This window comes from Calliopsis andreniformis, chromosome 1 (genome assembly GCF_051401765.1).
Source record: "Calliopsis andreniformis isolate RMS-2024a chromosome 1, iyCalAndr_principal, whole genome shotgun sequence".
NCBI classification, from domain to species: Eukaryota; Metazoa; Arthropoda; class Insecta; order Hymenoptera; family Andrenidae; genus Calliopsis; species Calliopsis andreniformis.
This window is the reverse complement of record NC_135062.1, coordinates 1,213,348-1,228,736: the sequence shown is the minus strand read 5'-3', so window position 1 is coordinate 1,228,736 and position 15,389 is coordinate 1,213,348. Positions and strand designations below refer to the sequence as shown.

At 38.4% G+C, this 15,389-nt stretch overlaps 1 protein-coding gene across 13 annotated transcripts in view; it reads left to right on the top strand.

Annotated features, from left to right (window-relative positions):
- LOC143189077 (uncharacterized) overlaps window positions 1-15,389 on the top strand; it is a 407,881-nt gene that overhangs the window by 245,638 nt on the left and 146,854 nt on the right. For 12 of the 13 annotated variants that reach the window (XR_013001548.1, XM_076375138.1, XM_076374864.1 and 9 more), the window contains one exon: window positions 9,017-9,136. Coding sequence is in view for 11 of the 13 variants with exons in the window: in XM_076375138.1 (XP_076231253.1) it covers window positions 9,017-9,136 (120 nt within the window). In the remaining 2 variants the exon portion in view is untranslated. Of the gene's footprint in view, window positions 1-9,016; window positions 9,137-15,389 lie in introns of those variants that run through there. The other variant, XM_076375880.1, reaches the window with a different exon arrangement.

The following is a 15,389-nucleotide window of genomic DNA, read 5'->3' as shown; positions in this document are numbered from 1 at the left end:
TCTGATCCATCGCGCTTTTTAACTAGAAGGGCAGGACTTGCAAACGGAGAGCAACTAGGTCTAATAATGTTCGCATGTAAGAGTTCGTCTACCATTGCACGCATTACCTTTCTCTCTTCCGGTGAAAGGCGATAGGGCGTCTTTGCACGGTACGGCTCGGATCTATAAGTCGGATTTCTAATTCGCAATTATTTACACGAGTTTTCGGGAAGCCAGTTATGAAGAACTCGCGATATTTCTCTAATACCGCTGTTAGTTCGGATTTACTGTGTAATGGGATGTTTGTTTCTACTTGTTCAAGGTTATTCACCAGAAAATTACTAATAGTACATTTGTTAACAATATTGACTTTTGACAGCGATAGGTTAGTCGCCGTGATGTGTACTTCGAATCCCTGACTAAGTATTTCGCGCCCTGCTATTACATCGTTATGCAAATACATGTTAGGCAAAACATGAAATAAAATCTCCATCGTGAATCCGTTGATCTCTACTTCACTTAAAATTTGAATAGTACTCTGAATACTTGTTTGGCCAATTTCAGTCAAGGAGACTACATTGTTATATCTCTTTCCACTGAATTTAGAAACTACACTTTCTTTCACCAATGAACACTCCGCCCCGGAGTCGTAATGAAAACAGAAGGACTCACCAGAACGTCGGAGAGTTCCCGACAATAGGTTTAAGAGTACAAAGATCAACTCGCTTCTCACTTTCAGCCAAGGTCTTGCCCGCTTCTTTTATTCAGCGACTTGCGACATGTCCTGGAGTACCGCATTTGAAGCAGACCAACTGCTTAACGAATGGTTGTTGGCTACCTGCACTTGTCGTGAATGTTGATGTCTGCGTCCTTGGTTTCGCGTTTCTCCCCCTTGCTTGACACTCCGACTATTTATGGCCAAATCTCCCACAGCTATAGCACTTCACAGAAGATTTATCCGAAATCTTTGCACGTTTAGCATCCGGCACCTCTTTTTCAGAATTGCTCCATCGTTTCATGAAGGAATACGCTTTCAACTCTTTTTGCAGTCAATTTCGTGACTTTACGTCTGATGTAAATGCCAAACGTCGTACTCTCGGATCGAACTGGCTGACATGAGTCAGAACCGTCGACAATGCGATTTCTTCTACACTTTGCTGCTTACAGAAATGCTATGGAGAGATATTTGTGGCAATATTCCTAGGTATGGTCGTACAGAATATCATTTCAACCACAATCTGGCAGAATTTGCATTTAAAAAAACATTCGATTTTGGCGAACGATTGTATGTTTTTTTTAAGAAATGGGAGATACATATAAAATACCTGAAGATATAAAGGAATAAATAACTAAAAAGGTGACTATTATTTTGGGGAGGGGCTGCTGCCCCTGTGATGAAAGCACTGTGATGAATGATTACTTAGATAAAGCCAGTTAAAGGTGGCACAACCGCGCGCTGTGCATCAACTCATTGGGCACTTTAAACGGTCAAGTTTTATGATACGGTAGTAGAAATCTGACCTCCAAGTCTAAACAATAACAAAAAAGATATTAATCTTTGTATTAAAGATATTGCCCTGATGTTTTTCAGACATTAAATATGTTGAAAATATCGCGTGAAATAAATGAAGTCCCTTTTTGAATCAATTCATTTAAGAACTTTATTCTGGGATACTTTAGTGTTGGAAAAAATGTTGTGCTTGAGAGGAGCTGCAGAGACATGAACTCTGTAACTGAGAATCTAAGACTGCCTGCCAAGGGGCCTTTTAAGATTTTACTCCCCAAGTTTGAAAAGTCAATGAGAAAACAGGGACTGGCAAATATGTCTGTTTTCTATAACTACGGTACGGTACAATATGGGCCCAGTCAGGCTCGGGTTGCGTCCTTAAGTCCCTACTCTGGCAGTGCTTGAATTTATGCACCGAACCTGCGTGGCCACGTTTAAAAAGCAACTGTTAGTTGGTAAACGACACATTTGGAAAATTTTCTCCTCCTGCAACTCTTTTACTATAAAAAAATAGGAGAAAGAAAATATGTCTCTTCGTCACAAACAAACAAATACCATAACACACTAACTACGTGACAACAGTCCTTGCATCTGATTCAGAAGTGCAGCAAGTAGATAGTTGAAGTTAGAAATGGACGTAGTAAATCTGAAGTGTAAAATAGTAAATCATTATAAATATTTAAGTTTTCTCATAGAATAAGCATAATGCCTCATCCTGAGCACTTTGGTGAATTTTACAACATCGTAGGTATCCTAATTAACAAATACCATCATCTAATTTTAATAGCAGAAGCTAATACAAAGTTGGCAGAAGAGTTATTTTGTTGGTTTTTGTTTATTATTTCAGACATTTTCTCATACAAAATTATCCATGTATACGTATAACTGTGTTGGAACTGATATACGTAAAACTGAAAAAATAACGGTTATAGAACCGATATAAGTACTGACGTAGAACCGTAACTGAAACAAATATAGTCCGAAATTTCAATTCTTCATAACAGTTATTCAGAATAAAAGTTCTTTATGACTGTTTCAGGAATCGAAATTGATATTATAACAGTTTCCTAGCCCTACTTGCTCGGTTTCTACTTTGCTGTCAAGTTTTGGGGCATCTCGAGAGGGGTTCCTCCTCAGTGGTGAGAATGACTAACAGGCAGTTACACCGTAGATCAGTGATGTTTGGGGAACGTGCCCGCAGGCATCTGGCAGAATCTGAAGCCGCCTGTGGGCGACCTAGCCCGAGCAGCTTCCTCATTCATTGCGGAATGACCATAAGATAGGGTTCCTTGTGAATGTACATGCCAGTCTGTTACAATTACAAGTACATTTACAAACGACATAAAAGACCCAGCAAAGAGGCGTGCTTGTCGTGTTCTGCGAGAAGCCTTATAGAATATTTTAGGTGCATGCGTTTCACGAGACTTCGCGCGAAACAGAACTAATAAGTCATCCTGTATTTATTAATTTTGAATATACCTGAACAAAATGAGCTCTGAAAAAAGCTGCTTTTGTGGTAAATGAGCGTAGAAGTTTAAAACATTTGGGTACTTTTGATTTTTGGTCAATTCGGGCAGACGAAAGGCAAATATGGCGCTGACCTTAGTAAGAAAAAAGAAATAAAAATATTTCACATAATGACAATTTCATTATTGTTATGTAAGGAGTATAAATTCCTTTGTTATTTATTATGTGTAATGCATGCTTTTAAGAATTCGTTGCCTACAAGGAAAAGAAAACAATACCCTTCGATATTCAAAACGTATTTTCCGCTACGAATTATAAAACTTTACTTGCGGCACACAACTGCTGAGCGCACAGGTAAACACCATGATAATGAGCGGTTCTGTGACAATGAAACAATACAACGACAAGTTAAGGTGATAGGATTCACTGTTAAAGTAATCTCCAAAATTGTAACTGTCAACCAAAATATGCGAAATATAATAAAACTCTCTTTTTTTTCACTATAAGAAGAATCTGTTCCAAATTTTAAAAGAGTACATGTGCTAACAATTATCCTCTTGAATTTTAAACTATAACATACAAATATTATTACTACAAATAGTTTTCGAAATAATAATAAAACATTATTATTTCTTTTGTAACGTCCCTAAAGCGATGCTACGTTGTCCATGGAAGAGCGGCTTTCCGATGGACGAAAAGTGGGGTTCGTGTGGCGTGCGGTTAAGAAGTTAAAATCCAAAGCTTAGATCTTTCTTAACAATAATTTATTCAGTAAAACCCTATTCTAATTCTAACGCAAATACAATACTAATGCCTATTCTAATTCGTTAAATATTTATAAGAACAAATAAGGTTAATTATTATGCACAGATGAGGTTATGTTAATCGTAATCGTTACGCGATATACTTCTATCATTTATCTCGATAACGCGAGAGTTAGGTTATGTGTCTATGCTTAAAATTCGTGAACAGAAGTTAGGTTATGTGTCTACGCTTTTACATTCGTGAACAAGAGTAATTATGCTGTTATTAATTATTAACCCGTATTAATTGCGGTAGAGGATCCTCTATATTGGACGATACGCAGTGTAAGAGTGTGTGTGTGTGTGTGCAATAGATCTTGTCTCGTATGCCCTGGTCGCTGCCAAAGTTATAGGTGGCTATAACCTCAGAGCGGTCTCAAGGTTTCATGAAACATATAATCTTTGCTTGATTGCCTAAGCATCCATAAGCCCTTCGTTATCATTTCTACATCAGTCGCTACCTTGGAGAAAAGACTCTTCAGGAGCGGTCTTAGAAATGCGTCCGACTAGGAATGGCTTCTAGCGCTTGTTAGCAAGCGATTCGTCTGTTTACGGCAAGCACGAACTCTATATTAAAGGAGCATCAATTACTATTTGGTAGAACGGTCGCTACCCCTAAAGGAGCGGTCTCGATCTCACTGGACGAGTATCTCAGCTGCCTCCCAGATCTTCGTCTATTCGGAACCCGATGCCAGAGAGAAGTGTGTCTCCTGCTGCTTTCGCAGCTCCTTATATACCCGCCAGTCGGAGTTCGCACATGCGCAGTTGTTCTAATTCTAATGGCGCTCTTATTCTAATAGTGACTGTTTTAATATGAAAACGTACGAAATATGTTATACTTATATGAGAATGTAATTAAAATCTATAGTATATAACGTGTGTCGTAATACAAAAATATCTATTAATAAATGAATGAACAGAATACGTGCTTATATACAATAATAAGAATGAAATAGAAAGAGATAGACATATTTACACTAAGATGGAGAGAGATAGCGATAGTAGAGAGAGATAGAGTGAAATAGGAAGAGACAGAGACAGAGTCGTGGGGCGTTACACTTTACTAAAATAGAAAATATCTGGGAGACCTCTATGCCTGATTGCTTTATAGAAAAAGATATTTCGATATTTCGAACTATATCATTCATAGAAAATATTACAATGTGAAATTGCTCTTACAATATAATCCCTATTCACATACAAAATATTTCTAAAAAGTAAAACGGTTATTCCTATCGTTATATATATTCAAAAAGGTCTATGGTATTTTGGAACTCACTAATCTTTAAAAACGTTACTAAGAAGAGTTACTTTATGCTCTAAAAATTCCAAAAAAGTAATAACACTAGTTATGATCGTGTTATTGCAAGATAAGTACCTTTTCAAGGTAATGTATTGTTTGAAAACCTAATTAAAATAAATGAAAGGTACGCGGCAGGTAATAATTCACTTTTCGAGTGGACCACGAGTGAAAACAGCGCGAATATGCAGATACCATTATTAACTGAATCTTCGTTAGTAAAGGGTTCTCTCGTACGATATATTATTTTTATTTACAGTTACTGTCACTTTAAATTGTACATGTAGCGGATCGGTTGATTTTTTTCATATAAAGCAAAATTCATGGATTCTAACGAATTAAAATTCATATGCAGAGAACATAGTTTAATGTGTAATACTATTCAATAAATTAAATAACATTTGTCATTATACTTTTTGTGGGAAAATAGAATTCTTGTGGAGAAATCGAAAATTAATGTCTTTAATTGAGACGGAAAAAGAGTTGGTAGTAGTTTAGGATTAGAGTCTCCCCACCAATTTTTTTGTGCCTTTGCTACATTATAGATTTTAATGTGTAGATTAAGAATATGGAAGAAACAATTGTCGCTCTTTTCTTGTTTTTGAAATATAAAGGTTTATGTTATGGTACGGGCGCTGCCGTATCAGTTATACAGTATTACATCTTATACGGAGTCACGAGACGCGCATGCGTGCTAGTGAAATATAGTTCGCAATATGGAAAAAGAGCATTAATTTATGTGCTGACTAAACAAGCATTATACATAAACTATTGCTCTACTTTTATATTGCAAACGTATGAAGTGAACATGATTGAAAATGCTTGCTGTATAAGTACATAATGTAATAATGTTTTTATACATACCATGTTTTTGAAGTTAGTGTTACTGCAACTACTTGCTTTAGGAGTATGTAAATTAATGAGAGTTGGTTTTCATCGATCCGCCAAACTAATAAAGTAAATATCACTAAATATGCTTGTTTTATCAATTCGTTACAGCAGCACAGGCATTGCACTATGTTCTTTTAGAGGAACCTTTACGATATTAGTTGCTAAAGTATGTAATACGTAATAAACATATTAGTGTATGTACCGATAAAACAAACATATACAATATCTACTTTACTAATTTGCAATATAGAGTGTATGAACTTATATATTTATAAAGCAGAGGCTGCAGTCAAACTATTTCTTTTTATTTCCAAAAGCAAAGAAGTCAGTACCTATATGTTTATGTAAAAAATAATTTCTTTATAACTATTTCAAAACACATGGTCAAGTTAAACCAAATACGTATTGTATTTCTACGTTAATTATTGTGGCTCTGAAAAGATCTGTTTTTTAACAATCAATATCGATTGTTTATGTTCCGGGATGTGGAACAGGAATACACGCACTTCCGCCTTTCTTCTCCATACGTTACATCGGTCAAATATTTATGGCGAGCCGCTATCTCACATCGCCTTCTTGTCGTGTAGTTCTCTTTTAAGGTAAATTGTGATACCTCATGGAGGACGACTTTGGTAACTCTATTTAAGTAACAGAAATTTACAATGGTCATTCTGTTGTAATCATTGAAATTTCTGTTCCCAAATGTTTGCCGAATAAACAAGCCACTCACTCGCATTTCCAATTAAATCTTGAAGCAATAGCCGAGGGTTATTCATCATCTGATCTGTCATTGCGATGAACTATTTTTGCTAGGTTTTCAAGCTTTGAGAAGCAGACATGCACGTTTCATGACTCCACAGAACTCGCGCATGCGCATTAGCTCCATTCTGCCAGTACTGTATATCTGATACGGCGGCGCCCGCATTGTAATATAAACTTTTATATCTCAAAAACGAGAAGCGAGCGACAATTTTTTCTTTCAGATTCTTAATCTACACATCAAAATCTACAATGTAGCAAAGGCGCAAAAAAATTGTTAGGAAGGCCCTAGTCCTAAACAATTACCAAAGAGTTCTCTGGAAAGAATGACGATTGTGAATTACGTTTTTAATAAATAATCAATTTGGCAGAGGATAAATATTCTGTGCCGGTATGCTAAGCATTATTGTGACCGAACATGTCGCATCTTTCGACTTAGCTCCGGTGTTAGGCTACGCGTGGAAGTGCACCACTCGTACTATTTTGATTGCTCCCGATTCGGCTGCCGAATTCGGTCTTGAAACCGCTCGCGGGCAATCTCAGGCATTATAGGCCGCCCGTGCTCACCGCGGAGCTACTTGAGCGTCGCTGTCATAGATAGATTCAGGCGGTTATCCAACTTTTACTGTTCTTAGCATAGGTAATACTTATAAAAATTAAGATATCATTTTAGTAAATATGGTTGCACCGAACATATTCTGTGCTTAATGACTGTTTGAAGAATAGCAAGTGGCGGTTAAGAACAACTTGGATGTGGAAAGTGTTTTTAACAATATATGTCAAGGCCAAAGTCAAAGTCATTCGATCTTTCGTGTGTACTGTATAATTACCGATAGCTCACTGTCCAACACGATTTTTCTCTTTCAATATCCATTGGGTGATCCTTGTAGAGTATCCTGTCCTAAATACGAATCCGAAAACGGAATTGGTCCATCACCCTCAGTTTTTGAAAAAATCGATTTTGAAAATAAACGCAATTTTTAAATTTAGAACAATTATTGTGTTTAAACGGAAATAGTTATTCAGTTCATTTTTGTGTCAGATTATTCTATGGACATTCCCGAACAAAATGATATACATTATTACTGGGTTGTAAACATTTAAATATGTTTAAACAAAGATCAAAGGCAAAAGGACACCCGAAATGCACCAATTTTGGCAGATATTTTTCAATTTATTTAAAAAACTAAGGTTCTAGGAGAAAATCTGACCCCACCACGCAATGCAGCAGACATTTTTAGTTCGGAAAGCATCGTCAGAAGTTGTATGTCCCGTTTTGTTTTTAATACAGAAACAAAATAGTTGGGTAAAACGTACGGCGTCGTCAGCGGTACTCAACTGTGCGACGTGGTAGGCCGCGTGTACACTGCACTTGTCGCTCAGCGTCAGAGTATCACGCGCGGCTATCACCATGATCCATGTTGTATTTATTGTTTATAAGATATTTAATATACAATTATTAACTATTACAAGCACAAATAAGGAACTGGAATTTGAAAATCAATGTATTTAATGTTCCAAACATTTTAACTTGAATAATAAAATTGATATTTTGTATACTGCGGCATGTGTTAACCGTTTCGTAACTTCTTTGCATAGTTAACATTGCCGTAAATGCATAATACAATACCGGAGCATGGTAAAAGTCAAGCCTGTTAAGCGATTCCCTCTCTTGACGCTGAGCGGCAAGTGCAGTGTACATGTGGCCTACCGCGTCACGTAGTTGAGTACCGCTGACGGCGCTGTATGTTTTACCAAACTATTTCGTTTCTATATTGAAAACAAAACGAGATTTACAACTTCTGTCGATGCTTTCCGAAGGAAAAATGTCTGCTGCATCGCGTGGTGGGGTCAGATTTTCTCCTCGACCCTTAGTTTTTTAAATAAATTGAAAAATATCTGCCAAAAGTGGTGCATTTCAGGTGTTCTTTTGCCTTTGATCTTTGTTTAAACATATTTAAATATTTATAACCCAGTAATAATGTATATTATTTTGTTCGGGAATGTTCATAGAATAATCTGACACAAAAATCAACTGAATAACTATTACCGTTTAAACACAATAATTGTTCTAAATTTAAAAATTGCGTTTATTTTCAAAATCGATTTTTTCGAAAACTGAGGGTGATAGCGACTAACGAATTGCAGATTCGTATTCAGCGCATAAAAATCTACAAAAAGCGAGTATTGAATGTTACAAGACCGAAAAAAAGTTAAAATTTGTTGTAGTGTGCAGTTTTTGTATTATAACCTCGTCGTACGTAATCTATCTATTTTATATATTTATTGTGGAAAACTTTGTATTTACAGATACAAATAGCCAAACTTCAAGGACCTAACGGCATCGACTGTCAAACGTGTACTCCATTGTATAATCACAACAATATTTTATCCACAAACGCATGCAATGCTGCAACACAAACAGAAAAGGTACGTTTACAGTTTGCGATTGATAGTGCCATATAACACGTATTTAAAAATTGTTGTAAGAATTATTTGCATGTTAATGATATCTGATATTGTAAAAACATTTCAAAATAAAAATCAATAAAATGTAACTATACATGAATTTGATCTATTGTTAAATAGCTAACACACTACCCTATTATGATTGTTGCATTGTAAAATGTATCGATAGAAACCAAGTCTGCACAACGTGTAATTCCCGAATGTATTTTTCACAAGCAAAAGCAGAGCTCTCTAGAACAACTGCATGAATAATAATCTCTATATGTTGTGGATTTAAGATGTTCAAAGCAGTTCATCAACTGGTGGCGTGTAACGTGTTACTTGCTATTTATTATTTCCCCATTATCATTCTCGGAGAGTGCCTCTTTCAATGAAAGAGTAGAAGTGGAGCGGATCCAAACCGCGCAGATACATCACCGGAGCAACACGGTGCAATTAGTGATGCTATCTTATTTTAAAATAATCAAAATAATTACACAAACAAATTATTCCTTCCCTATTACTTTATATCTTTTTTGCATCCAATTCCTTACAGATTACAGATATTTCAATTAAATTTAATTAAAATAAATGACACATGAAGTCGAATTTTTTGATTAGTTTACTATAGAACAGGTGAAATCGCATCAAGATTAAGTTGTTCGTCCACGAGGTTTATTTTGCCGTGCGTTCGCTTTCCTTTTTCTCCTCTGATTGGAAGAAAAAGAAAAGACAGACGTTAAGGCACAGCCTTAACGTGGGAATCCACCGGAAACCTAAGCTATACTATGCTAACAATAAGTTTAAAAATATGTGCTTCCATACAATATGCATGTACAATATACATACAGACAATAGCATAGAATAGCATAGCTTAACTTAGCTTACCGTAACTTGCCAGTGGATTGCCAGCTTTACTTAGGTGTAACGTAAAGTGTAAAACTTTACGGTTTTATTCTCCGTGATCAGTATTTCGATATGCCGGGACAACATATTTACAAGTGACGTCATAGAATAGAAGAGTGAGGGCACTGCAAGCAATGCGGTCGAATACCGTGCGGTACCCCCCCCCCCCCCCCCCCCCCCCCCTCTTTTCTTTCACGTCATTATAAGAAATTTTGCCTCGGCATATCGCAATACTGTTCGTGATCTTTTTCACTGCTCAGATACACATTTTCAGTTTTCAACTTACACTCCTAGGCAAAAAATAGCATAGAAGCTATAACAGGCATATAATATACATGCTGTGCGAACATCAGAATGTAATTTAATTTAACATAACTTCTACTAGTTACCTACAAAAACCGAAAATAAAGAAACGAGCAGGGTCAAATAATAGAACGCATCCTCGGTCCATTAGGTACGGGCTCCGTACATTGCATCGTATAGGCCTCAATGTTTTGCCCATCGATCAACTGTCGTACGTTGCAGCGAGGTTAGTTTTTATGCCTGTTGGCTGCCCTCCATACATTAGGTTTTACTTTGCAATGCAATATTCTGAAATATATCTAGGGGTGTGCGCGTACCGGAAGATACAAGCAAATTGAATCGCAGAAATAGCGAGATACTGTCTAGCTACTGCTGTTAATACCTAATGGGTTTAGATTACGTACAAAGTACATAAATATTTACTTTCCTATAATTTAGTTAAGCAGCTAAATGTTTCATTTGCATTTTATAATATAAATGTTAATATAATAACGTTACATTCCGGTTAATTATATCCTAATGTCGTATAACATTTCAACACAAGTATTGTTTCAAACCGAGTGTCCCTGTAATCTGGTATTTTGACAACCTTAGCATTATACCAACCGTGCAGGTGTCAACGTGTATCGATGACCGACCTTGTATATAATTCACGTTTTAAGAATAGATTTCACTGAGGTAAGCATCAATTGCGGCAGGACATTCGGCCCCACCATTTGAACAAAATTCCAATCAACTCCTTTAAAATCTGCCGTAGCTTTTGTCTCGTGTCGATTCTTTTATCAAAATTCAAGTAAGGAATATTTCGCACGTCAGGTACACAGTTCCGTAGTCAGTGTCACGCGACGTAAAACCACAGAGTGAAAACCTTTGTAAGCCTACTAACGCCGAGCCATTAGGACTTCTTCATTAGCTACCATCATAAGTAGAAGGTAATAAATTATTGTAAATCATATTTGTAATAACGTATCATTTTATCTCTAAAACGAGATATAATAAATTAAACTATTTGTAGACATATGCATAAGGGGCTAAGTGACGACAGCCTGACCAATTCACGATTCCTGAACATTACGACGATCTCGAGAAAGGCATACATAGCCTAAACCTCATATAAATACTGTATTTAATCCCCAGTAACGTACTTAGGTCGTAATAATAATAGTTCAAGAACTATTATAATTAACGCAGTGAGTTTAAATTACTTACATAAAAAAGTAAAACTAACAAGAATAATGAGAACGAGAACGATAATAAAAGTGAAAAATAACCAAATAAGAAAAAGACTAATAATAATAGGATCAAACAACAGTTTTGTAGTTTCCTGTCATAGTGATCCAATATTCTTTTGCCTGCAGATTAAATTTCTGGCTCATTTGGAATTAATTTTTGCAACTTACACAACATACGCTTTACTTACACTTCACTTCACTTCACTTTCATGTAAACAAAGTCTTCATAGTTCATTCTTGGAATACAACTTGAGTTCTGTGGCTTCTATCCGCTGAAATATATACGTGTAGGCGCGCCTTTGGCGACACCTTTTGCAAAGTAGGGTTGTTAGAATCGCTTAAAACAAGGGATCTAACTAGGTTCCGGATAAGGTGAGAGTGAGGGTTTGAATGAAAACAAGTACACTCAATTAAATTTGAGTCGGTCCTGAGAAGGACTTTATTACGACCTTTTGTTTTTCCTCTTTTTGGCCGTGTACGTTGAGGCGGGGGGTCCACTGGTCCGCGGCAGGCTCCTGTGGCTGTCGATGGAGCGGAGACCCTCGGTGGTCCGGACGACGCCTTGTCAGCGACGCTGGCGTCTGGAAAAAAGAATAGCGGTGGAACCGCACCGGTAAGCGAGAGTATGGCTATCACGCTGCACCTATTCTTCCCGACTCCAGGCTTCGATCACGAGCCTATGTGGATGGTGGAACAATGCCTTGTGGTAACATAAGGTAATGCAGTGGACTGTATTATCGACTCTTCTTCTCTGGCGAAGAAATTGTCGATGAGCGAGTGGATAGAGAGGAGGGGGCCTCTTCTCTTCGCTTTTGCACTTTGTAGAAAGGCTCGCTTCGTACAAATCCCGATGAAAGCAGGGATTTGCGAGCGGGGGGATACGCTATAGCTAACGATTGTTAGCTGGTGGCTGAGGACGGCCAGAGGCTCCACGACTCCGTTCACCTCACCGTGTGCATGTATTCGTCACACGGAGGTTGCTTCTAAGTGGGGTGGCAGAGCGCGAGTAACGCAGAGGTTATAGGCACGTACGTTAACTCTTTCTGTTGTATTCTGTCGCTCAGAGATCAACCAGGAAGCGGCCTTTGTTGCTCCTTGACGAAGACGAAACTCAGAGAATCAGGGCAGACCCCGATTCCAAGAGCGCAAATCTCGCTGAATTGTCACCTTTTGACGAACTAGGTGCTCTGTCGTACGTATACTACGTATTAAATCGAGCAGAGCAACTCCCTAGTCGCAGGGGACAGATGTTCAACTGTAAAGCAAGTAGGATTTCAAGCGTCTGGCGACCAAACTACTTGAAATCGTGAAGACTGGCAATGCTGATGTTGCTTAACGACTTGGCGAATTGACTGGCGCAAGACTCACTGCCGAAAGACGTCTGCTGCGACAGCCGCGTGTGTCTCCGCAAAACGCGATACACGCTAATTTTGCCGTTACGCGGCGTTAGCCAATTATCTTTTGTATCCTTCTAATGTGATACGATTTACTCTCTCTCTCCTTCAGGCTCCGATATCCCTACTCGACATCGGGCCTGGAGTTCAAAACCGTTGCTCGACAGTGCTCATCTTGTTTGAACTTCAATTTTAACGATAAAAACGAGTCATACGACAATATACCGTGTTTGTCATTAGGGTAACGGAATCCCCTACCGAAGTCGACCTTCGGTTGGTCACGTATGCCAACAAACCACGAATCCCGCGGACGAGCCACATGCCCGTTATATAACCGCTTTTTAAACAAGGGTAAATAACGTAAAATACACTGCTGAACAACGTGGTAATAGCTTATTGAAAAATTCATGCTATATTTCGAGCAATGCTAAATTCTCATGCAAGGGTCGGTTTGGTGACAATTGCGATATATGGGCGTGTTTAACGATCTGTCGAAATTTACAGTATATGCAGGGGTGCTTTTGGCGACATTTCGGTATATACACTTCATAAATGGGTAGTTTTGACGACCGTCGCCAAACACGACCTTCTACTGCTATGAAAAAGGTACACTCTCTTGGAAGGTATAAAGTTTGAAACATAATTCTTAATAATTTTTTATACAGTAAAATCGCTAATTATTTAGAAAGTGGTCGCTCTTTTCATTTTCGCGCGTTAATACATATTAACTGTTTCGTATACATGTTCCTGTGTCACCGCTCAACTTTATTTTTCTTTTTCCTTTCCTACCTCTAAAATTTTTTCCTGTTTTTAAAACACAATATTATACATGCTGGAATAATTAGTATGTTATTAGGATAACAAGCATAAATAAATTCAATATGAAATGAGCACAAATTAGTGCACTTAGTTACTAATTTGAATGATCTTAATACGTCCGAACTAGACGGGCGGTCGTGTCGAGCGGCGGAGATCGAAATTTAGGGTTCTTACTCTTTTAAAGTGCTAAAGCACACCTTGATTAAACTTCTCTGAGTGTTAAAATCGCTGAACTCAGGGATCTAACAGGGTCCGGATTAGGTGATTGAGAGAAGGGTTTCGAAAGAAAAGTGTACAATTAATTCAATTTAAATCGGCCCTTAAAAGGGCTTATACGACGTTTATTGTTAGCCGTCAAAAATCTGGGGCGGAGGCCTCCTGGTCCTTGGTGGGTTATGGTCCGCCGGGAGAGAAGGGCCTTTCGCTTCACGCAACGTCGGTCAGCGACGCTGGTGTCTGAAAAAGAGAATAGCGGTGGAACCGCACAGGTAAGCGAGAGTATGGCTTTCACGCTATACCTAGTCTTCCCGACTCCAGGCTTCGACAACTAGCCTATGTGGAGGGGATAGAAATACCTTGTCATAACGCTAAGGTAGTGCAATAGACTAACGAGTGTACAGAGAGGAGGGATCCTCCCTTTCTCTGTTTAACCTGCCTTCCAGGAAGGCTTGCCTCGTACGAATCTCGGTTGTAAGCTGAGATTCGCGAGCTTGAGACACACTATCAGTATGGTAGAATTAATTTCAACAGGCGGCTCAGGGTCACTCAGCCCCTCACTTTCTGGTGGGACGAAGGAGTGAGCTCACGGATATTCCACACGCGCGGGGAACTGCCGCAGTGGGGGAACTCACCAGAAAGGCGCGTGAGAGGCTGAGTGACCCTGAGCCGCCTGTTGAAATTAATTCTACGATAGCACTGACTAGGCTGGGTGGCTGATAATGGCCAGAGGTTCTAGCACTCACCGTTCACCACGACGTGTGCATCTATTCATCATACGCGGGCTGCTGCTAAACGGGTGGTAGAACGCGGGTAACGCGTGGTCCGCTATGCGGCGCTCGCTTATCATTGTCTGTCTGTTTCTAATGTTTCGATTTTACTTTCTCTCTCTGTCAGGCTCCAATATCCCCACTCGATATCGGGTCTGAGATTCAAACAGCTGATCGCAATCGCTCACCTGTTCGAACTTTAACTGTATTAGCTGAAAAACGAGACCTAATTCGAATGTACCGAGTTTGTTGTCAGCGCAACTGAATCTCCTACCGAAGGCGACCTTCGGTCAGTCACGTATGCTAACGGACTACGATTTTCGCAGACGAGACAAAGGCTCGAAATTTAACCGCTTCTTAAACACTGAGAAATGCGTAGTGAAAAGAAAGAGTGGAAGTGAACTGGTAGATTATGCTTAGATTTGTCTGTTTCATATATTTAATAAGTTACGAATTACATACCAATTCTTCTTTACTATCCGTATAGTCTCAACGTTGTTACCTTGTAAGTTAACTGATCGCTTGTCGACACAGTTTCCTTATTGCACGCACTTTCCGATTTCGGATCAGATTTTGCAGATTCTCTCGACATGGT